At 35.2% G+C, this 25,317-nt stretch overlaps 1 protein-coding gene across 2 annotated transcripts; it reads right to left on the bottom strand.

Moving 5' to 3' along the window:
• Positions 1-141: 141 nt before the first annotated feature.
• Positions 142-23,759, bottom strand: LOC306861088 (tubby-related protein 3-like). 2 transcript variants are annotated; one of them, XM_079403165.1, is made up of 12 exons: positions 23,664-23,759; positions 17,600-17,641; positions 17,087-17,138; positions 11,319-11,481; positions 8,847-9,032; positions 7,441-7,574; positions 6,238-6,429; positions 6,042-6,154; positions 4,877-4,994; positions 4,696-4,794; positions 4,405-4,576; positions 142-1,354 (listed from the first exon to the last, which is right to left on the bottom strand). In XM_079403165.1, the coding sequence occupies exons 1-12, from the start codon at positions 23,678-23,680 to the stop codon at positions 1,221-1,223; spliced, it is 1,422 nt and encodes a 473-aa protein (XP_079259291.1). In that variant the 5' UTR covers positions 23,681-23,759; the 3' UTR covers positions 142-1,220. The 2 variants fall into 2 exon arrangements, with proteins under 2 accessions (XP_079259291.1, XP_079259292.1); XM_079403166.1 differs by lacking the exons at positions 17,087-17,138; positions 17,600-17,641; positions 23,664-23,759 and adding an exon at positions 12,820-12,986.
• Between the last annotated feature and the right edge of the window lie 1,558 nt (positions 23,760-25,317).

The following is a 25,317-nucleotide window of genomic DNA, read 5'->3' as shown; positions in this document are numbered from 1 at the left end:
GGTAAGAACAGGAAGTGTGCGTCAGTTTTTAAAGTTAACAAAGAGTCCAGCGCTTCTCCTCATTTATTAACATGCAATGTGTTTCCTCAGCGACTTTCGGTGAGCAAAGACTAGTGAAAAGACAAATAACGGACCACGTTTAAAAACAGGTGTTAAAAATGTCATATTTGAACATGCAGAATGCAAAAAATACATCAACATCATCCAAAAAAAAAAAAAAAAAAAAAATGTAAATCTCATTAAGATACATCTAGGACACATATCACCTTGATAACAAAAAAAAAAAAAATGAAGCACATTTTTAGATATGAAAACTTTCACTACCATAATGCATCTGGATAAATAACTGTAATTCCCAATTGCTCTATTACATGATTTTTTTTGTTTAATTTTCTTAATGCACAATATCAGTTTTTCTTTTAATTTCAGTGGTGAAGTCTTTGGAAGCTTGTTTCCTTGGGATAAAAAAAAAGTAATTGTGCTGTAATTGTGTAAACTCAGAATTGTGCAAAATAATCAGAATTGTGTGATATAAACAGATATTGTGATATAAACGCAGAATAGCGAGATATAAACAGAATGTGAGATATAAGCACAGAATTGCACAATATAAATACAAAATTGCATGATATAAACTTTTGTGAGACATTAATGCTGAATTGTGAGTTATAAACTCAAAATTTTGAGAAGAAATGTCCAAATTGTCAAATATAATATCACACCTGTTTAAAAAAGTCAGAATTGTGAGTCACAGTGACCTTTTTTATTTTTTTATCCCATGGCAGGAACAAGCTTCAATAAAATTCTGAGCAGAAAATGTTCTTAACAGTTTGAGTGAGATTCTCCTTAATAACAACACACTCTTCAAATCCATCAGACACTTAAAGAACATCACAGAAAACATCATAAAAAGCCTAAATAAAATCTCTCTCATTTCACAATATTCCTCAGTCTCTTTTCTATTGGTCCATTAAAGCATAAATCCGGCGAATCTTCTCTTTTAAGAAAAAAAAAAGTTGCAGGATCATCTTGTCAGTTATTCCAGGTACTAAAAGGTTAAATGATTCAATGTGTTTCCTTTACAAAATGATTAATTTGGTCCTTTTGTTTCTAATTATTGTGATATAGCACAAATCCTCTTCCTGAGGACGACTGTGCTTTAGTGTCCTGAGTGACGAGCGGTGTGTGTGTGTGTGTGTGTGTAGGGGTGAGTCACATGGTCACTCGCAGGCCAGTTTGCTATCGAAGCTGGACAGGCCGATAGCAAAGGCCTGCAGAGCACACATGGGGTAGTTAAAGTCCAGAGTGAAGATGTCCTCCGCCACTCGGCCAAACTGCATCACGATGTAGTCAGCTGAAAACACACCAACACACAATCACAACAACAGAAAAAACAAAGACAAACCTTAAATGTAAAGTCCATTATATGAATAGAGCTATATATGGTATGATTTGGATTTGATTCATTATTAAAAACAAATGTACAAGAAGACAATCATCCCACACTATATATAGTAGATTTCTTCTGTTTCTTTTTAATTGTACTTTGATACCTAAGTGCTTAAAAAAAACTATTTAAACTTCTTCCTCTTTTGAATTGTAATTTGGTAGCAAGTTAAAGGTATAACAGTATTTCTGTATCAAAAATCTTGCTTCCAGGTTCATACAAGTTTCAGAGAACTTTTTTCGATCATGGCTCCTGCTGACGTAAACAAGGGTGGAACTCCTTATATGGGCATTTCTCCCGGATCTCCCATCAACGCGCTTCATCCGGCAGCGCTGCACGGACTCGCTCGGGAAGAATGTCTCTAGAGAAGTGTGTTTGTGGTTGTGAGGGAATGATAACCTTGTTCAGCTTCCCGAAGAACCCAGCGTTTACATGTACAGTGGATGCAGTTTGTTTTTTCAGGGCAGCAACGGAGTTTCTCAAGTGTGTTTGTTGACGAACATTTTATAAACGAGGCCAAGTTCGACGCTGGATTTGCACATCGTTTGATACTGAAAGATGGAGCAGTCCCAGCTATAAAAGATCCCGGTCATGATTCAGAACTGCAGACGGTAAGTGAAACGGCATCAACTGTCTCTGTTTTGTTGGCGATCGGCGCGCCTCCAGGAGCTCGGCTTTTCGGAGAGAATCGTAAAGCTGTATCTTTCTTTTATAAATATGATAAAACTATAGGCCTTTTCAAGCCTTGATATGAAGGATGCAGTACTACTCTATAGGTACTCAAGATTAACATGAGATTGGGTGAAACTGTGTGTGTTATGCCCCCTTTAATGTGATGTACTATACTAAAATTAAAACCGAAATAAAAATTAATAAACAAATATATAGACAATAAAATAATATAATAAAAATGATTAAAACAACTTTAAAATTACAAATACTTCAACTAAACTGAAAATGAAAACAGACAATATAAAACGGCAACATTTTCATTTCATCTTGATGTACTCCAATAACTAAAACTTAATAAATAACTAATACAAACTGTATACATATTTAAAAATAAAAATGAAAACTTCCAAATGACTAATTCTTTACCTAAAAAAAAATAAAAATAAATAAATAATATATATAAGGCCAAAAATATCGGCACCCTGGGTAAATTCGATCAAAGAAGGCTGTGAAAATGAATCTGCATTATTAATCCTTTTGATCTTTTATTAAAAAAATTCAGAAAAATCTAACCTTTCATTGGATAATAAGAATTTAAAATGGGGGGAAATAGCATCATGAAATAAATGTTTTTCTCAAACACACGTTGGACACAATTATTTACACCCCTAGAAATTCTTAAGAGTAAAATATCTCTGAAGTATATTACCATTCATATTCACAATTTTGAGCACTCCAGGGTGATTATGAACATGAAATTATCCAGCTATGGCTTCCTGTTTCACAGAAATATAAATAAGAGAGAAAACAAAGCAAATTCCCAAATTCCCTTAATCATCCATCACAATGAGAAAAACCAAGTAATATTTCTGATGCGCAGCAAAAGATAATTGAGTGTCACAAATTAGTGAAGTGGCTTTAAGAAAAGAGCTAGAGCAGTGAAAATCCCCATTTCCACCATCAGGGAAATAATTAAGAATTTCTAATCAATATAAAATGTTACGAAACTGCCAGGAAGAGGACATGTATATATATCGTCCTGATGCACGGTGAGAAGGAGAGTTTGAGAGGCTAAAGACTCTCCAAGGACCACAGCTGGAGAATTGCAGAAAATAGTTGAGTCTCGGGGTCAGAAAACCTTTAAAACAAATTTGTCAAACAGCACCTACATCACTACACGTTGTTTGGGAGGGTTTCAAGAAAAATTCTCCAAGCTCATCCAAAAACAAACTCCAGCATATTCAGTTATCAGACAGGACTGGCACTTCAAATGAGACTGGCTTCTATGGTCAGATGAAACTAAAAAATGTGCTTTTTAGCAGCAAACACTCAAGATGGGTTAGGTGAACACAGGGATAAAAAGTACCCCATGTGTACAATGAAATATACTGCTGTATTTTTTATGTTGTGGGTTTATATTTCTGCTGGAGGTCCTGGACATCTTGTTTAGACACATGGCATCATGGATTCTATCAAATACCAACAGATAAAAAATCTGTTTGCTGCAAAACCCGAGCTAGGGCCTGAGCGTCTCTAAATTTGAGGCCCGTGCAGGGCTCTAACCCTTGGTAAATATGATCAAAGAAGGCTGTGAAAATTAATCTGCATTGTTAATCCTTTTCACAAAAATCTAACCTTTCATTGGATAAAAATTTAAAATGGGGTTAATATCATCATGAAATAAATGTTTTTCTCTAATATACATTGGCCACAATTAACGGCACCCTTTTATTCAATACTTTTTGAAACCTCCATTTGCCAGTTTAACAGCTCTAAACTTTCTCCTATAATGCCTGATGAGGTTAGAGAACACCTGACGAGATCAGAGCTGTGAATCTCAAACTGAGATTCCCAGCTCCATGACGGTGCTTCTTCTCTTCAGTTCACCTCACTCATTTTCTACAGGGTTCAGGTCAGAGGACTGGAATGGCCAGCAGAAGCTTGGTTTTGTGCTCAGTGACCCATTTTTGTGTTGTTTTTGAGGTTTGTGTTTGGATTATTATCCGGTTGGAAGATCCAAACATGGCCCATTATAAGATTTCTAACAGAGTCAGTCACTTATTGATTTTTTTAATCTGTTGGTATTTGATAGAATCCATGATGCCATGTGTCTGAACAAGATGTCCACGAATATATCCAGAATAAATATCTAAAGTTTTATATATATATATATATATATATATATATATATATATATATATATATATATATATATATATATATATATACACACACACACATATACCTCAGACTGGTGGACGTGTGACGGATCTGAGGTGACTTACGGTCGTTGTCGTGGACGATCTGGAAGTTCTTGACGGAGGCCTGCGTGACTCTGCCGTGGAAGTTGAGCACGTAGGACTGCGTGTCATCGTTCCACACCGGCGCTTTATTGTGCAGCTCGATCAGATTCTCCAGCGAGTGATTCTGCCATTTACTCAGAAGAGACTCCTGCTCCTGAAATACACACACACACACACACACACACACACACACACACACACACACACACACACACATCAGCTGCTGCGCTCACAGTGATGATCTGACTGACAGCTGCCAGAGGAGACACTCACGCACGCGGGCCGAACCGGAACCCGCTCGAAGTTCATGTTCATGCCGGGAATGATCACGGTCATCTTCCGCGGCCCTTTGAAGCCCAGAACATTGGTCTCCTAAACACACACACACACACACACACACAATAAGAAGTGGGCAAAAGCACTCAGAAACAGAGAGAAACAGAGACACACTGACGTAGCAGATGGCAGCGAGCTCCTGTCGAGTGTCGGTTTCCTCCAGCAGCGCTCCGGGGGTTTTCGAGGGGTTCGTGCCGTTATCGTACACAGTAAACTTGGTTCCCATCAGATTAGACCTGCGGTGAACAGTGAACATCATCAACTCATGATCTGACGAACGGCAGAACATCAACTCACACACACTCCAAAAAAAGCCACATGTGATTTCAGTCACGGAGTGGGGCAGCAAAGGCTAAAAGCTTGTGTTTTTAATACAGCACATTAATTATTCAGTAAAAAATCTTTATTAACTAACTTAAGAGTTTTCAATCTTTTAGACACTATCCTAAAATTCAAAAGGCTGCTATATATTTTCATGTATAAAGCCCCAATTTATATTGTGAAACATTCATATTGGAAATATGTAAAATATTATTTAGAAAATATTTATGCTTTCTTTCTACTTACTATAATACTGTACAGTTGGCTGTATTATTTATATTTATATTTTTTTCCATTCTTTATTATGAATTCAGTTTAATATTTTATTACATTTATTCATTTATTTTAATCTATTTGTTACTATTTATTTAATACATTTTATGAATGTTGTATTTATTTATTTATTAGCTTTTATTATTTATCTTTTTTAATCTAATTGTTATTTATTTATATACATTTTAGTTTTATTTATTTAAATATAACTTTTAATGTTTATTCATTTTAATACAATTTCTTGTTTTTTAATAGATTTATTTATTTTAGTATTATTTATTAATTTTCATTATTCATTTATTTATTTTCATAATTTATTTTACTATATTTTTATGATGTAAATTTATTTATTATTTATGTATTTTATTTTATTTTTATATATTTTAATCAAATTTTTACATTTTGATTCATTTATAATCATTTCATTTATTTATTAATTTATTATATGTGCTTCTATTGTAAATACAGTAAGTACAATTGTGCTTTTAAAAAAGGTGGGAAATTGTTTTCTGTGGTAACTGACTGGATGTCACAAATGCTGTCTTGATTTCATATTGAACCGGAAACATCCCATCGATCGTAAGTTCACAGTGTCAAATATGATCCGATCATTTGAAGGTCACTTGTGACTGAATTTCCTGAGACGAGATGAGTTAATACCGGATTAAAAAAAAACACCAGAGAGGCACCTCAGCTTTCCTATGAAGCTCTCGCCCTCACGGGACAGATCTGTGGCGTCTACAGAGATCAGATAGTTGGATGTTTTGCTCTTTTTCCTCTTGCGTCCGGCCAATAAGAACACCTGAGAGAGAGACAGAGATAGAGATGAGCGAGAGAGCACTAAAGTGAGCAGAAGTGATTGTGAAGGATCAGATCAGACCAGACCTTCTTGCCGTCTTCTCTCTCCAGGTGCATGAAGTACGTAGGATAGAGTCCGCGGTCCATGCCCTTCTTATCCCGCGAGATGCGGCACTTGACGGTGACCCCCCGCGGAGCCGGACGGAGAACAAACTCCTCCAGATTATCCACCTCAACGGAGGAGCCCTCAGCTGACGGAGAACCCACCGGGAGACACTCCTGATGGGACAGAGACAAAACTCACACAATTAGTCCTCAAACAGACATGAATCAATGATGAAAATAGATCATTATTATTCTCAAATGAGGAAAGTTCACAAACTGAATGAAACACTTTCCCGTATCCCAGTTTAATATCCTGAGTTTAATGGACTCTATGCACAATCACTTCTCCATTCAGGATTATTTATTTGTTTTATTTAAAATTAGTTTAAATTGACATTATTTGATTTATTTTTGTATTAAATTGTACTAGTTACATGTGGTTATTTTTTTTATTTTTTTTATTATTAATTTATTTGTATTACATCTTTATTTATATTTTAATCTAATATTTTATTCATTTATTTTAATATTTTTCCATTATTTATTTATTATTTTAAGCATTTTTTTTATTTATTGTAATAGTTACGTTTAAATTTTTTGTTATTATTATTTATTTGTTTCTTTATCTATTTTCCCATTATGTATTTATTTATTTATTTATATATCTTTTAAAAATATTTTTTATATTTATATTTTTTATATTTATTTTAATCTTTTTCATTACTTTTTTTAATCTATTTGTATCATTTAATTATTTATTTTAACTGTAATATTTATATCTTAATAAAAAAAATTAAATACATTTATTTTAGTATATATTCCCATTATTTATTTATTTATTTTATTTTTGTTGTTGTTTTTTTTTAACAAAATGGTATTTATTTATTTTTTATTTAAAGCTTCTGAAACTAATTTCTGAAATGTTTATGGTTTAATATACAATAATGTTATGTTTACTATAGTTATATAACAATATATCTAATATACTATAGTATATTGTAATGTAATTATTTATGAATCAACAGTTATATGATAAGATAGAGAGAGTTTGCAACAGTTTATACCAATGCTCGTGGAGCACGGAGACTTCAGCAGAAATGCACAGACAGTCAGTGTGCATAGAGTCCATTTTCCTCAAACTGTGGCTCTGTGTTTGTGTGGAGGAGGTTGTTGTGTCTGTCTGACCGTGGTGGATTTGGTGCTGGAGGCCGACGCAGGACGAGTGCTCTCTGTGTTCGGTGACAGTGATCGGCTTCGCTCTTCAGCTTCATCATCATCTTCCTCACTGGCCTCGTCGTAGTTCATGCTGCCAGACAGTCCTGAGAGAAACAGAGTTTAAAGAGCTGGAGATGAGAAACAACAGCTGCTGCACCGAGACCAGGACTGCCATTTACACGCAATCTCCTGAGAGACACACACACACACACACACACACACACACACACACACTAGACTGTGTGTGCTGTTCTTGACATTTTTAAAAATGCCCCCAGTAGACATTCAGTAATATGATTTATAGTACTGAACTCTATTATTGTTCTTTATAGTTTTGATCTTTTTACACAGTTAAATTTATACTTTGTGTACTGTTCAGCATATAAGTGTCCAAAGTCCTTTTTGTTATATAACAAAGTTCTTAAACATCTTATTAAGAGGACAACATGTAAGTTTCAGTAACTTCCATAATAAAAGCTTTAGCAATTATCGTGATATGAAAAGTCTCTAGCAGTGTTGTTTTAGTATCATCAATATAATATTATAGGTTTTGTTAATTTTTAATTAGGTTTAATTATTCTGGTTTCTGGTTTCACTTTAATTTTCATTAAAGTTTTGGTTAATTTGTTGTACGTTTTAATTTTTTTATTATTATTATTTTATTATTAAGCATTTTTATTATTATTAAAATAAGAATATTTTTTTTATTGTAGTTTATGAAGTTTCAGATTTTAACAAACATTAGAAATGTTGTCTTGGCAACTAGCTGAAATTATTTTTTTTATACTTTTATATTTTTATTATTTATGTATTTGAATCAAATTATTATTTAGTTATTAATTTATTTATTTTAAATCAAATATAGTCTCTTTTCATCTTTTTTATTATTCATTTATTTTAATCAATTATTTATTTATTTTTTCAGTTTCTTTCAAGTAACATTTTTAAACATTAATGTTTTTATGGTTTTAGTTTCAGTTAACGTTAGTTTTATAGTCCCCAGAAAAGAAAGAAAAATCACAGAACTTGAAAGAATTTCCTGAAGTCTATGCAAATGAAAAAAATATATATATCTAAAAATGTCAAATTGCCTTTCCTTTTGTTTATGTATTTATTTTAATTGAATTTTTTATAGACCCCTTTTCAAGTATTATTTATTTATTTTAATAGTTTTTATGTATTTTAATATAATTTTTAAGTATTTATTTATTTTAATCTCATTTATAATTATTCATTACTTTTTTAGTTTTATTTTAGTTCTTTTATTTTTTTTATTTCAAGTAATGAAAATGTTTTTATGGTTTTACTTTAAGTTACCGCTACCACAGAAAAAAGGTGCATTATAAACAGCGCTCCCCTGCATGTGTGTGTATTACCGCGTCTCTGCAGTAGTGTGTGTATGTCAGTTTTGGGCTCCAGCAGTGTGTCGGTGTCGGCGTCTGTCTCCGGCTCTTCTGCGGCGGGCGGCGAGGGCTGCTGCGGCGGACTGACCGACAGAACCTGGATCTTACTGCCCAGATCTGGAGCTTCTGAACCCAGCAGAGCCGCAGGGCCATCGATGCCTGACGGACAAACACACACACATTCAATCATTCACACACAAAACACACATACAGCCGCAGGGCGAGATACTGAATGCCAATCAAAGCACAATATTCAATTCTAGATCTATTCAGCAGGCGGAGTGATCATTTTTGTTTGATAGAGGAAACTAAAAAAGTCTGACTGCAAATGAACGAAAAACCTTCTCAGAAAGAGTGAAGGACGAACAGCAGATATGAGTCCTGAGAAACAGATAAGAGAAGGTAAAACTATTACACAAACGACACTGAAGCAAAACAGTGGGATGAATAATAAAAAGCATAGTGAGGCGTGTCATGATTTAAAGGCATAGTTCACCTAGAAATAAAAAAAATTGCTGTTAATTTACTCACCTTTAGGCCATCCAAGATGTAGCTGACTTTTTTTCTTCAGTAGAACAATAAAGACGATTTTTAGTAGAAACTGTGCTCCTTGGTGAATCATACAATGCAAGTCAATGGGTACCGGCACTTTGAGAGTCAAAAAAAGCAAATACAGGCAACACAAAATTGATCCCTGTGGCTCCTGATGATATATTAAGGTCGTATGAAGCAAAGCGATCATGTGCAAGACACTGAACATCATTTACAACATTATTACCTGTAAACCAGAGCCTCAGGGCAAATGGGAAGTATGATTCTTTTCTGTGAACTGCTTGTTTCACTGCTTGATTCGTTTTAATCAACTGGTTCAATTCACTAGTTTGATCATGCAATATATGCAATTATATTATTAAAGCACCCAATAATGATTTGAAAAGTGGATGTTTTACATGTCTAAGGCACATAAAGTGAATAAACTAGTCTTCATCAGCTCACCTTTTATGTTAAACCATAAAAATGTTCATTTCATTGGAGCGCTGAATGAGTTCATTCATCATAGGATCAGATACGCCACTATTTTGGCTCATTTCAAGTCGGAGTGACTGTCAGGCGTCTGAAAATAAGTTTTAATTGAGTAGATCTGTGCTGCTTGAGCTGTGAACTAATTAAGACGATTCTGATTTGATTAACTGCTTCAACTAGTTCACTAAAAAGAATCGGTTCAAAAGAATGATTCATTTGTAAACCAGACATTACTCAGGAAGCTCTGGATTACAGGTAATGATGCTGTAAATAATGTTCAGTTTCTTGCACAGACCGTTCGTTTAGCTTCATAAGACCTTAATATTCATCAGGAGCAACAGAGATCAATTTTGTGTTGCTTTTTATGACTCTCAAAGCGCCGGTAGCCAATGACTTACATTTTATGAATCACCAAGGACCAGGGTATCAGCTAAAAATCTTCTTTACTGTTCTACTGAAGAAAAAAAGTCACCTCCATCTCGGGTGGCCTAAATTAGCCCTGGGCGATATGGCAAAAAATTAAATCCCGATTTTTCAAAACGTTTGACCGATTCCCGATTTTTTACGATTTTAAACTAGTCAATTTGAAAATGTAACTACAACTTGACTCAAGTAACTTCTTTATTAACCCAAAATTCTATTCCAAGCGCAGCAAACATGAAGTTGTCAACATGACGTAAATGTTAAACAAAATACTTGTTAAATATTTTTGCAGAAAAGATGCATGAACTACAACTACATCTTGTACAAACTTGTCTTATAGGCATGTTGAAAATTATTTGAAAAAAAAAAAAAAAAAATCTCAAAAGTCAAGGTAATTCAAATTCAAAATGACTGAAGGTATAACACCAGTAGACTATTATTAACTATAAATGTTCTTTAAAAACAACAGCAGCTTTCAGCCTGTAGCCATGATCCAAACATGAAATATCAGACATACACTAGTAGTTCTTCACAGATTTTTTTATTCGATTGAGCTGCTTTTCCATTGTATTTTCTATGTAAACATGGACGCGTTTGACTATTGCACACATCATGCATCCTAAAAACGCGGTGCTCGAGTTGAAAGAAGTTCACTCCCAACTTCTAGCATGTTTTTCCTATTCCACTGCCCGTATCGTATCTTTGTCAACACATAAGCGCATTCTGCGTGATATGAGCGCGTCACACGTGAGAGGTTAATCCCGTGCACCGACATGCACTTGGATCGATCTTTTCTCTTTACTATCATCATTGGCATATTGTCAAAGTGTCTAATTCTAACGTTTGGTAATATTTCGATTCAAAATCCTGATTCCTCGATTTCTAAAAAACAAAATTGTGGCAAAAGATCAAATTTGAATGAATCGCTAAAATCTGAAAAATCGTCCAGCCCTACAGCAAATCTTCATTTTTGGGTGAACTGTCCGTTTAAAGCCTCACCGTCTAGGATGATGTCACTGGCAGTGCTGAGGTGCGGCTCCACGAGCAGGGCTTGTTCTTCACTGCGGCGCGGCCGAGAGCGGCGCGGACGTCCCTCTGAGTTCGGCTGGACCATCAGCGGCTCCTGACGCTTCCGCCGCTGCTTCTGCTCCAGCAGCGCCCTCTGCAGACACAATAACACCACTAACACACTCAGATCATTCATTATGCATCACTTACTAGATGCATACAGTGCATTTAGTAGAGGGTCAAACCACTAGAGCAAGTGTAAAACGAGGGTGTTGTCTGTTAATGTGGCTTTTAAGAGAATATGCAACCAGATCATGAGACACATGGAGCGACTTACTGTACAGGAATCCTCATTCTGCTGTTGTGTTTCTTTTCCAGTGTTGTTCTTGTTAACTAAAACTACTAATAAATCATTTTCAGTCATTTAAATGAAGATGAAATTAAAATATAGATATTGTTAAAAAATATTGTTAAAATAAATATATATATTAGATATAATGTTAAAAAAATGTTAACTTTAAAAAATTAATGGGAACTTTTTATTCCAGTGTTACTATTGTTAAATTTTTGGGTAATTTAAATAAAATAATATAAAAAATAATATATATAAATATTAAATATAAAAACGTATGAAACTTGAAATGTTGTTTCTATTCCAGTATTGTTATTCTAAACTTTAACTATTAAAAATGATTTGTCGTTAATTGAAATGAAGCTGAAAAAAATTTAATGTAAATATTACATAAAACTTATAAAAACATGAACATAAACTTAAAATGTTGCTTATATTCAGTGTTTTTATTGTCAACTAAAACTATTAAAATATAAAATAAAATATAAAAAAAATAAAACTACTAAAAGTTATTTATGGCAGTTGAAATGAAGCTGAAATAAAATATTACATAGAAAAATTTAACTTATAAAACTTGAATGAAAACTTGAAATAATGTTCTGGCATCTAACTGATATGGCATCTAACTCTAACATATCTTAAAATGCATCAGTGCCATTGTTTGGTCTTAAAAAGCACACAAGTAATGCTTTTTTGTAAAAACTACTTGAATGTCCTAATTTAACAAAGGCCTAGTCCTGGCTTAATCTAATCACTATCCAGGAAACCGTCCCATAAAGTTCAGTTTGAAGTACTAAAATTACTGAAACTGAAAGCAAAATTATTCAAATCGAAATGCAAAAAAAAAGTAACATTAAAATGAAAACTGACAATATTACAAAAAAGCTAATTCAAATTATTAATAAATAACAGTACATTAATAGTATTCATAGTTTTAATGATTATAAAATGTGAAAAACATATGAAAGTAAGTAGGAGTATCCAAGCATGTGACCGCTATTGTTATACAAAGATAATCTACTAGAGCTGAGATAAAATCAGCAAGAGCTCTGTACGGCACAGGAAGTTAACGATAACAGTCAAGGATCAGGAGGATGAGCAGAAAACACACACAATCCTTCCCAGAAACAAAGCACTCACAGAAAGATGAAGAAGTTGACGCATACTCGCTAGAATCATCCTTTCAACAGCAGAACCGAACAGTGTGTGTGTGTGTGAGAGAGAGATAGAGAGAAGTTGGATGAAATGACAGTAGACGACAGACAGGAAGAGAAATGAGGGCTGCTAACACAATGAGAGTTTCACTTAAAGTCAAATGGTGCCGATAAGCTCACGCTGAGGGGCGGAAACACAGGAAGCAATCAATTGCATCAGAATGCAAAGTAAAATCCATACTGTGTATTATTGTGTGTTATTGCATTTTATTGTGTTTTTGATGCTTTGATGTGTTACCATGTAGCTATTATTTGTTTTGATACGTGTTTTTGTGTATTATTTCAGTGTTTCCCCTAGGTTTATGGCTTTGGGGGGCGGGTGTTCAGTTTTTTCCCAGCATAAAAACATTCATTTAATTTATCTTTTCATTAATGAAAGTTAAACAAATCTCATTTTTTTGGGAAAATAAAGGGGATTTAATATTACAATTAAAACATTAAAGACATATTTTATGATTATTCCTTAAAAATAAGGTTTTAATCATTTTAGTAGGCTAATACGTACAGTCTACTGAATATCTTTCTGCCACAATGTCTACAATTGAAACCCAAACTTTTATTTTGACGGGTTGCCGTGAATACCTTTACATTTCTGTATGTATATGCTCATGAAGTGACTCTCAGAGCAGTTCTGGAGATGTTGTTCATGTATTTATGTCCTCATTTAGTGAGGCGGCAGACGTCACTCGTGCTTCTGTAGTACTCCATACATTACATACATTAAGTTCAAGTTCAAGTTGAGCTTTATTGTCGTTCCGCTACATGTGGGGACATACAGTGGAACGAAATGTCGTGCCTCGCAGGACCACGGTGCTACATAAATACAGACATACAACAATGAAGTAAAAAAAACACTTTAAACCTATAAACAACACTATAAACCTATACACTATAAACCTAAACAAAACTAACCTACTGACAGATTTTAACTATAAGTATACTATATATAAATATTTACCCTATACAAACTAAAAAAAATAAAAGATAAAAAATACAAACTATACGAATGCTTCACATAAATACTGTAAATGTGCAAAGAGAAACAGTCAAGCAGCTGGTTGGGGAACAGTGCAGGATGATTTGTAGTGCATGAGCATGTAAACATACATATATTGCTGAGTCTTTTGTGGGATTGTGTGCACGCAGCAGTGTGTGTAAAGTGTATATGCCACAGCCATATCACCCTGTAGCCCAAGACCGGTTGCCCACTGAAGCTAAGCAGGGTTGAGCTGGTCAGTACCTGGATGGGAGACCTCCGGTGAAAACTAGGTTGCTGTTGGAGGTGTTAGTGAGGCCAGCAGGGGGTGCTCACCCTGTGGTCTGTGTGGGTCCTAACACCCCAGTATAGTGACGGGGACACTATACTGTCAAAAAGCACCTTCTTTCGGATGAGACGTTAAACCGAGGTCCTGACTCTCTGTGGTCATTAAAAATCCCATGGCACTTCTCGTGAAGAGTAGGGGTGTAACCCCGGTGTCCTGGCCAAATTCCCTCTACTAACCCTTGTCTATCATGGCCTCCTAATAATCCCTATACACTTGATTGGCTCTATCACTCTCTCCTCTCCACCTGTAGCTGGTGTGTGGTGAGCGCACTGGCGCCGTTGTCCTGTGGCTGCCGTCGCATCATCCAAGTGGATGCTGCACACTGGTGGTGGTTGAGGAGAGACCCCCCACATGATTGTAAAGCTCTTTGGGTGTACAGCAATACACAATAAAGCGCTATATAAATGCATCATTCATTCATTCATTCATACACGCAGAAGTCATATTTAAATATGATGTTTTGCATCTTAATATTTACAAATACTAGTGGGAGTGGGCTCACTTGTGTGTATAGACCTGCTCTATTGGAAAGGTAACTTTAATTGACTTCTGTTGTGATCTGGCGCTATAGAGAAAATTAAATTAAATAAAATGAACTTATCCTTCAAGGGGGGCGGGGGGTGCCGTTGGGAGGGCGAGCCGCCCTCCTAAGATAATGGCAGGGGAAACACTGTATTTTGTTTTATTGTGTGTTTTATAATGCTTTGATGTGTTACCGTGTATTATTTTGTTTTGATACTTGTTATTGTGTATTACTATGGTTTGATGTGGGTTTTGTACTTTGTGTTTTGAAGCATGTTATGTTGTATTGTGTTTTTATGCATATTATTGTGTATTTTTATGTTTTGAAATGTGTTATTGTGTATTGTATTTTTTGTGATTTGACACATTATTGCGTATTATTGTTTTATTGTGGTTTGATGTGTTTTTGTGCTTCGATGCATGTTATTGTATATTATTCTGTTTTCACGAGTTACTGTGTATTGCTTTTCACTGTTTAATGCATATTATTGTGTATTGTTGTTTTCTGAAATATGTATTTTAAGTTTTATTGTATTTTGATGTATATTATTGTTCTTTGGCATGTGTTATTGTGTATTATTGTGTTTTTGAGGCATGTTATTGTGTTTTGACAAGTATGAAATGTTATGTTTGATTGTGTTTTCATGCATATTATTGTGCATTTTCTGTGTTATGGTGTATTGTATTGTATTTTTTATTTTTTTTTTTGTGTTATGTGTATTATTGTATTTTTGACGTGTTATTGTGCATTATTGTGTTATAATTGATTGTTGTTGACTTCAGGAGAGTACACACTCAGCATGCCCCTCTGACCATCAACGGTGCGACTGTGGAGAGAGTGAGCAGCACCAAGTTCCTGGGTGTGCACATCACTGAGGACCTCTCCTGGACTAACAACACTGTAGCACTGGCCAAGAAAGCACAGCAGCGTCTCTACTTCCTCCGCAAACTCAGAAGAGCCAGAGCCCCGGCCCCCATCATGTGCACCTTCTACAGAGGCACCATCGAGAGCATCCTAACTAGCTGCATCACTGTGTGGTATGGCGCTTGCAACGCATCCTGCCGCAAGTCACTTCAACGCATAGTGAGAGCAGCTGAGAAGATCGTTGGTGTCTCTCTCCCCTCCCTCCAGGACATCTACAGCACCCATCTCACCCGCAAAGCCCTCCGCATTGCAGGAGATCCCACCCACCCGACACACAGCTTCTTCAGTCTGCTGCCATCAGGGAGGAGACTGCGGAGTCTCCAGGCGAGGACCAGCACTGAACTGAAGGACAGCTTCATACATCAGGCTGTCAGGAAGCTGAACTCCCTCCCGTCCTTGCCCCCCCCTCCCCTCTTTCACCCCCATTTAACACAGCAACACACTAGGAACTCTGACTCTGTGACACCCCCCCCCCCCCCCCCCCACCGACCAACAAACTGTGACCGGCACCTGTCACTTGTGCAGCATTGGCTGATCACATCCAACATTGACTGCAAATTACCTCTTCGGATAGTCTGACAAAAATCTATCCGAACAGTCACTTCGACTTGTCACTTTAACAGACTGATAAGCTCTTCTTGCACTACACTCATAACAAAACAAAACAAATCTGCACAGTTTTGTTTTTGTACATTCAACTGGTTTGCACTCCATCTATTCTGCCTTGTGCCTTATGCACTTTATCTATCTCTCTTGTTTTTATTTTCTACAATGTCCTCAGACTGATAAGCTCTTTTGCACTACAAATATATCTACACAGTGTTGTTTCTATTTAACTGGTTTTGCACTCTATCTGCCATGCGCCTTATGCCACTTTATCGATCTAATTCTTATTTTTTTCTACAATATCCTCATTTGTATATTTGTATAGTTGTATGTACATATGTTTAAACTGTATTATCTGTATCTGAACGTGTTTAATGTTAACTGTATGCACCAAGGGTCTGAGAGTAATGCAATTTCAATTCTCTGTATGTATGTGCTGTACATGTGGAAGAATTGACAATAAAGCTGACTTGACTTGACTTGTAATTCATATTATTGTGTATTGTTTTGTTTTGAAATGTGATATTGTGTATTGTATTTTTTGTGTTTTGACATTATTGGTATTATTGTTTTATTGTGTTTTGATGTCTTTTTGTGTTTAGATGCATGTTATTGTGTATTACTGTGTTTTCAAATGTGTCACTGTGTATTGTGTTTTATTGTTTTAATGCATATTCTTGTGTATTGTTGTTCTGAAATGTGTTTTTGTGTTTTATTGTATTTTGATGCATGTTATTGTGTACTATTGTGTATTAGCATGCTATTGTTTTGATGTGTTTTTATGTTGTGTTATGTCTTGTGTAAATGTGTCTCACCTGTTTCTCCAGTTTCTGCTGTCTGAGGTTCAGACTGTCGTCCTCCAGCGTACTGAAACACAACAAACAACATTAAAAACCCATAAACACACACAAACACACACTTATACCATCCCATTCAGTAGATATAAGTTCATTATATTCACCAGCGGCTGAATCTGAATCTAAAACAGATCTTTTGACATGTTGAGACTAGAGACTGAATGCTGCAGTGTGAGTGTTTTAACCACCATCAGTCATCTGTCAGTCATTGCGTTGCTAGGTAGACCGATAGTCATCCAAACGAAAGAAAATCAATTTCTCGCAAACATCCTCACATACACACATCTATACATGACTGTGTCAAAAAATACACACACACACACACACACACACACACACACACACACACAAACACTCACACCACAGAGACCGGAAAAAAACATTTCAGATCTCCATTAAAAGAATAAGTATAAAGCTTGTTTTATTGTTTTGTTTAAAGCATCACCGCATACAGTAGTGAGTTTGTTGTACCTGGTCATGGCGGCGGATGCGAAGCTGGAAGAACTGGAGGCTCTTTGTTTCCATGGCGATGACAGACGGAGCAAGAGGAAAGAAACACATGAGAGGAAGAGTCAGTGATGAAGATGACGAACGAACACACACCTGAATGAATGTTTCATGCTTACGGAGGTAAGGTGACACACAAGCTGTCTGATGTGACACCTGTGTCGCCATGGCTACCAGGGTCAACATGACAACTTGAGGTAACACCCCACACACACACAAACACAAACACTAACAGATGCTCTCCAGTAAGAAAGAAAGAAAGAAAGAAAGAAAGAAAGAAAGAAAGAAAGAAAGAAAGAAAGAAAGAAAGAAAGAAAGAAAGAAAGAAAACAATAAAAACACACCTACTTCTTACATGAATTGAGTAAAATAAAGTTCATTATCTACAACAGAGCACAGCACCGCTCCATTCACAGACATTTCAGTACAGGACACAGCTTTATAAAAAATTAAATCAGTCAACAGTCTTGACTTTACAATGGCATTAAAAGTTGATACAAGATTACATTCCTGATTCTGTTCAATTTCATGCATATTGCCATTTTTCTTTTAGCCAAAACTAAATTTAACAACTGAAACTCTCTCTGTCCTCTCCTCCAATATTTAACACCAAAAATAAAAGTATGTGCTGAAAATTTTTCACCACGCAATTCAAACAAATTAGAAAGCTCAAATGAATTAAATCCATCCATCCATTCTATATATCTATCCATCCATCCATCCATCCATCTATACTCATTTACTTAACATGCTTTCATTATAGAGGAATCAATATCCATATTTGGAAACAACAGCAGCGTCATTCAAGAACTAAAACACTGTGAACTTAATGAGTGCAAACACACAACAGAGCGACGGTTCTCATGTGAGTCCAAACCACACACTCCTTTATACGAAACACAAACTTTCAACACTAAACCTCTGTTCTGTCTCTCGTGTGTGTGTTCTGTCTCTCGTACCTGTATGACCAGCGGCTGTAAGCGGGCTGCGAAGAGCTCTTCACCGTCTCCATGTCGAGAGTGTGTTTGTGTGTGTGTCTGGGATTTGGGCGTCTCTACCTGTTCAGGTCATGAGGGAACACACGCATGACAGCCGCAGGTGAGCCCTCAAGGCAGCTGCTGTTACTATGGCAACAACATCCCACAGATGCCCTTTGAAAAGCGTGACGCTGCTGAGCGTTTGGTGTCACTCTGAAGTGTGAACTCTTCTCCACGTGAAACCCACCAGCCGAAAACTACACACACGACTGCAGAAATGCATATTTGACATTTGCGATATAGCATTTACAACTATTTAACTCTAATGTGGGTTTTATTGTTTTCCTCAATCGAGTTGGCTGTTTTATGGGACATCACATCTTTATTGCATGTATGCATAGTAAACTCACCTAAAATATCTACAGTTTTTCTCGGTTTACCTCGCTTTGGCTCAAATAAGAATTTTGTTTCACAAAACAATACACTGAGATTTCTGAATAATTTGTTTATTTTTCCAGCTAGCTTGATATTTCTAATGCATTTAAGCAAATTGCATGTGTTTTGGCACAAAAGTACATTTGTCTACAATTTACATAAATGCACATGGCATCAAAACTGAGTGCAAAATTTCACATTTTTTCATCATGGGAGCCATCAAATGCAAATGATCAAAATCTGTTACTGCTTTTCCCAGTAAACTTTTACCTACTGTTGAAATCCGGATCTAAAAAGTTGAAACGGCCAGACAACTTATATAATTATAGACTAAGCATATCATTAGCAGCAAACAAAAGAGAAGAACAAAATAGATATTGTTATACAACAAACATTTCCAGAATTGACTGCCATGCTGAAACAAACATCAAAACATTTTGAACATTTGTTACTACATTTTGCAGACATGCCATAAAGTTGTGATGTCCCATAAAACATCTGACAATTGAACTTAAAGTTTGTTGAAACAGTTTCATAAAATAAATTTTTTAAGAAAAACTAGAATTTATGCTTCAGAATTGTGCAAATTGTAGAAAGATGTACTTGCCCTTTTGCACAAATGGGCCAAAATGTGCAATTTGCTTTAATAAGAATTTCAAATTTGGTTTGAACAACAAACTAATTGTTTAGAGATGTGAACACTGTTTTGAGAAAAACATTGAGGTGAATAGAAAAAATATTCAACTCTTAAACAATCATTTTGCACCCTCTCTCTGAAATATTAATTTTATAAAATAAAATCTGTATGTCCACTTTATGCATCAAATTGTACATAATTGTCATAAAACTATCAGACAAAATAATGGTCTCCATTTTACTTCCTTTTTAATCTCATTGTGTCTGGATGGAAGTGTCTGATTATCATGTAGACATCATTGACATGTAAATGTCGCCGTGTTAGTGCAAACAAGATGCTTCTGCTGTTTAATTTCAATCAATGTTTTTTTGGACTGAGGAGGAAGTTCTGAAACTCTTATTTTAAAAAGAAGAAAATTTGTTACTTTAATGCTATGAACAAGTAGTGAAAATATGCTCTAAAACCCAGACTGCTGTGTAAGTCGCTTTGGCAAGCAAACGTCTGTTATGTAAATTATTATGAATGTAAACGCAAACTGCCATCGTCTCATCTGCAGCGTGTCAGTTCCTCTCACGGCTCTGATAATGATGCCAATCTCAGGCTGTGCTGTACTTCCATGTTCATCTAATGGCTACCGAACAGACCGTAATTGCGCCATAATGACACTCTCAGACTTATTCATCAGGTCTGCGAGTGGATGGACCATTTTCTGGCTTTGTGAATGAACTCCTTGAAAATGCACGCTGCGATATATGAATCCAGGCCAGCTGCACTCATCAAAAGAGATCTAGGAGACACACATGCAAATAGACAAATAAACAAGGCAACATGCATGCAAACCCACAGCAAGCGCAATGCATTCTGCGTCTCAGTGCTGTTGGTTATAAAAGACCACAACAGAAGTAAAAGCCATTTATTTTACCAATTATCCCCAAAATTAAAGCTTTCAAGACAGATCCAACATGAGCTTTGAGTAAGTGACAATATACAGTGAATGGGTGCCGTCAGAATGATAAAAAAAAAAAAAATGATAAAAACATCACAATAATCCACACCACTCCAGTCCATCAGTTAACCTCTCAAGAAGACAAAAGCTGCGTGTTTGTAAGAAACAAATCTGTCATTTAATTTCAAACTGTTGTTTCTGGCTAATATACGAGTCCATAATCCATAATAACGCTTCTTCCAGTGAAAAAGTGGTCTGGTCTGAATCAGGAGAGAAGTCTGCACAGATTAAGTACCGTTTACAAGCCAAAATAGCTCTAAACAAATATGTGGGCTGGATTTTGATATGAGAGGACAGCAGGAGACAGACTTTTTTTTTACACTGGAGGAAGCGTTGTTATGAATTATGGATTCATATTTTAGCCAGAAGCGACAGTTTAAAGTTAAAAATGTTATTTGATGTCATAAAATTTCATTTGGCTTCACAAGACTAAAGATTCACAAGATTAACTGATGGACTGGAGTGGTGTGGATTATTGTGATGTTTTTATCAGCTGTTTGGACTCTCATTCTGACGGCACCCATTCACTGCAGAGCATCCATTGCTGAGACACTGATGCAATGCTACATTTCTCCAAATCTGATGAAGAAACAAACTCATCTACATTTTTAGCAAATTTCCATTTTTGGATCAACTATTCCCTTAATCTTGAAGCAAATCCACCAATTACAGAAGTCATAGTAACCGTAGAAACAGGAATCACAGCAGAAACGTTGTGCAATGACCGCCCACTCCAATGAAGCAATGCAAATGATGTAATAAATTCAGTCTCCCTACACTCTCAAACAGCTTATATCTTTGAATGCTTTTCATTTTTGTGCTTACAATCTATAAGTTATAGTTTCATATCGTACTGTCATTTCTGATTATATAATATGCAGATGAGCAGTTCATTACCTCTAAAAAATATTTTACCTTTATCTCTAGAATAGTTTTTGCTTTGAATCAATTTTGTGGCTTATCTCAAAGCAAGAAAATGCAAACATTTAAAAAGCTACTGTTGCACTCTACTGCTCAGGAACTCAAAGGACACAAGAAAATAGCAAACAAGAGGACCAGATCAGATAAAACAACCTCATCAGATCACAGCACGACACAAGAAACAATCCAGAATCCCATCCATCCAAACCGAGAGATGAAATTAGGAGTCAACCACAAGGCAGAAACCAAAATAGAAGCTGGTTCATCATTATCAGAGATGTGACTTTAAGAAAACTGCGTCAACTCTTCTCAGAAGGCGGCTGAAAGTTAAACAAAAGCTGCAGATAAATCCAAACCACTTCCTGTCCTTGAGCATCACACACTGAATTCCAGCTCAGGCATCGTGGGAGGGAAGGAGTGCGGTTCTGATAGGAAAGAGCCGGTCATGTCTGGAGGACAAAACTTACACAAAGAAACTGAGAGCAGATGTTGAACATGATCTTAGTCCTGCCAACACTCTCGACTCAGGACAGAGTCAAGGACAGCCAGAGATCCCAGCTGCATCGCATCCTCACAGCGGTCAGATTCATCAACAGCACTCTGCTAAACGATTATAACGAGAGACTGTCTAATTAATCACTCCATATGAGCAGCATTAACAGCAGAACAGTAAATAAAAAACAACTTTCATTTAAAAATTGCTAGTAAATTTCACAATCTAGAAAATATAAAAAGAAAAGTATTTTTGGCAGTGCATTGAATTTGTCTAATAGAACAAAATTAAGGCACTCTTAGAAAAAATAAATCATCTTCAAAATAATAAGTATTTTTATTTTTTTTACCTACATTTCACTGCTGGTTATACCCTGTATAATTGTGTATGTGACAAATAAAAATCTTGAATCTTGAGTATATAATCAATATATTACTAACACATTTTAAAAATGCAATTAAAATAACTTACAATTAAATAAATTAAAATAAATAGATATATCAGTTCATGCTAACATATTTCATTTTTATTTATAGAAATTCATAAACATGTGAATTTGTATTTTCATCTATATAATCAAAAGAAAATAAGGTGAGTAGTTTGCATTTATGTTATAAGTGAAAATATTTAAATTAACACCTTTAATAATAATTCACTATATTAATACTTTGCTAACATCAATATCACGTTGTTTACTATATGGTTATCCAAACCCAAACAAATTTGTGATGTGAAATTATTTGTATAACATTTAAGCAATTTTCCCCTCAAATTCTAATGATTCTAAATTATGATGTAAAATTTGGACACACTACATATTATTATTATTATTATTATTACATCAGTGAAGATGTAAAGCAATTGCAACAAATACCTGATTAGTGCATACATACTTCACAATTAAAATAATAAACAATTATTTTGACATTGCAACAATTAGAAAGGGGGCTTAATTGTTATGAAAACAATGCCAGAAACCTTAAAGATGCGAGTATAAACTCTGTGTAAACTGATATAGTAATATCCATATAATAATTAGGTGCAAATTGCATCACGTGACCACATCAGAAGCGTGAGTAGCATTAGTAGTCGCTCATCTGAGTGATTGTTAATGAATTACAGCCTGTTGCACTGATTGATCAAAGATTTTTCCAATTATAAAGATAAGCTGTGATTTACAGTTGAGCAGCTGATCATCATATTTATTGATTTAGCACTGTAATGTCGATCATACAGCGATTTTTCCTCTATTATCCTCCAGCTAACCGCTGCTCCACCGTTACACGCACTCTCCTGCTTCATTTTCACCTCATTTCTGGTCATAATTCAGCTGTTTGATGGGGATTTGTGTGTTTGTTCAGAGTCTGCGTGTGTTGTTTTGTGTTTTTAGCTTGGGCTGATGTTACAGCACGCGTGAAACGCAACAAGACCCACCGAAAAAACACAGCAAAGTTACGAAAGACACGAATGTAAGCACACACGCACGAGCACGCAGTGCTCCCCAAACGGACGTCGCTTTTGGATCATTTTTAATAATTGTGTTTCCATCGGTGTCTTACCTGCTGTAGTAACTCATGTTTATCCGCCGTTGCTATGGATTCCTCCGCTGCTGCCGCGTCGCGTGCGTCCCCGAGCGCAAAACCCGCAGCAGGCGCATGCGCACACGGTTACGCGTCAAATGACGATCCTTCCTCAAGGGGGCGCGTGACGGCTCAGAAAAATTCTTTTTTTTTTATTGCAAATCAAAAACATTACAATACTTGAAAAATAATAAGGGGAAACGAACAACATCACATGTAGATATAAGGGCAACATAAATCAGCATGATATATCATCACAGAAAAAAATAAAAATAAATTACAGATACCTTTCAGATTCAAGAATATTAAATGTTTTAGAAGCCTTTGAATTCAAAGGTTTGGACACATTCTTAAAAGAAGTAAAAAGAGATTTTATGAAAACATGAGTTCTTTAATTGTACTTGGAATAAAAAATCTGTGAGGAGAAGTCCATAAATTATTAAATCCTTGCTTTAGAGGGGCATCCTCGAAGATAGGGCATTTCTGATAAAGACCTTATTGCATTTTTTATCTAATACATAAACTCAAGTGTAGGAAAATGGTTGTTTACATGCACAGCCATAACATAAATGTGCTTTAAACAAAGATTTTAAACTGACAGGGATACTTTTAATCACTTTATTATAATCTCTTAGTGAGATTTTAAAGACACAAAATCAGGAAAAGATCTGCCTGAGCACTGAATAAATCAGAAACAAAAAATATATTTTAATTCACCCAGTCAATGAAAAAAAGTGATTTATTACCTGACAATATATATAATATTATTTTTTAAAAATAAAAATAAAATCGATTGGTATTTAATTTCATACAAATGTAAATCCCCCTCTGAAATCTCTATAAAATCAACAAAAAATAAATAAATAAATCCACTCACCATAAACGACTGTGATTGGTCCATCTTTTAAATGCGCTGTGAAAAGTCACACATGTGGCAGCACCGTTTATTCTCTCTGAACAAGATTACACTGGAGTAATGGCACTAATCAAATTTCAGATATTAAATAAATCGTTAAAGTGGGAGAATTGATTAATTTTATGATAAAGTTAATTTTCTTTCCAACTTTCTCACGTCTCGTTGTATTATTGGTCAAATTTAGATTATATTGGATTAAGTGAAACATGACAACATCCCTACAAATATGATAAATATTCCTGGTTATAAATGTTTTAGGAAAGACAGATTGTTTAGTAAGGGTGGTGGAGTATATTAGAGAAACTTGTAAGTGCACTGAAATTGAGATAACTTAAATATCTAGCCATAAACGTGATGTATGCTATTTAATATCATCCACCATCACATATTTGATAGTTCAGTCGAAACAATATTTTATGGGGATTTTAATAATTGGGCCTATAAAAATGGAAGACAAAAATTAAAGGAAATCCTGACTAAATTCAATTATCAACAATAAATTTAAAAAACAACTAGAAGAATAGTAGAACTGTAAAAAACGTATAATCTACTGACATGTCTATCCGATCATAATTTGGTTTTAACAGCAAGGAAATGAACTAAACAATGATTTAAGACCTTCTTCACCTGCAGAAAACCTGGAATACAAGAAAAGCATACAGGTTTGGGACGGCATGAGACTGAATTTATGTATTATATGGAAGTCAAAATTATCAT

This window comes from Barbus barbus (genome assembly GCF_936440315.1).
Source record: "Barbus barbus genome assembly, chromosome: 42".
In the NCBI taxonomy this organism is placed as follows: domain Eukaryota; kingdom Metazoa; phylum Chordata; class Actinopteri; order Cypriniformes; family Cyprinidae; genus Barbus; species Barbus barbus.
Note: the sequence above shows the minus strand (reverse complement) of the source record. Positions and strands in the feature narration are given on the sequence as shown.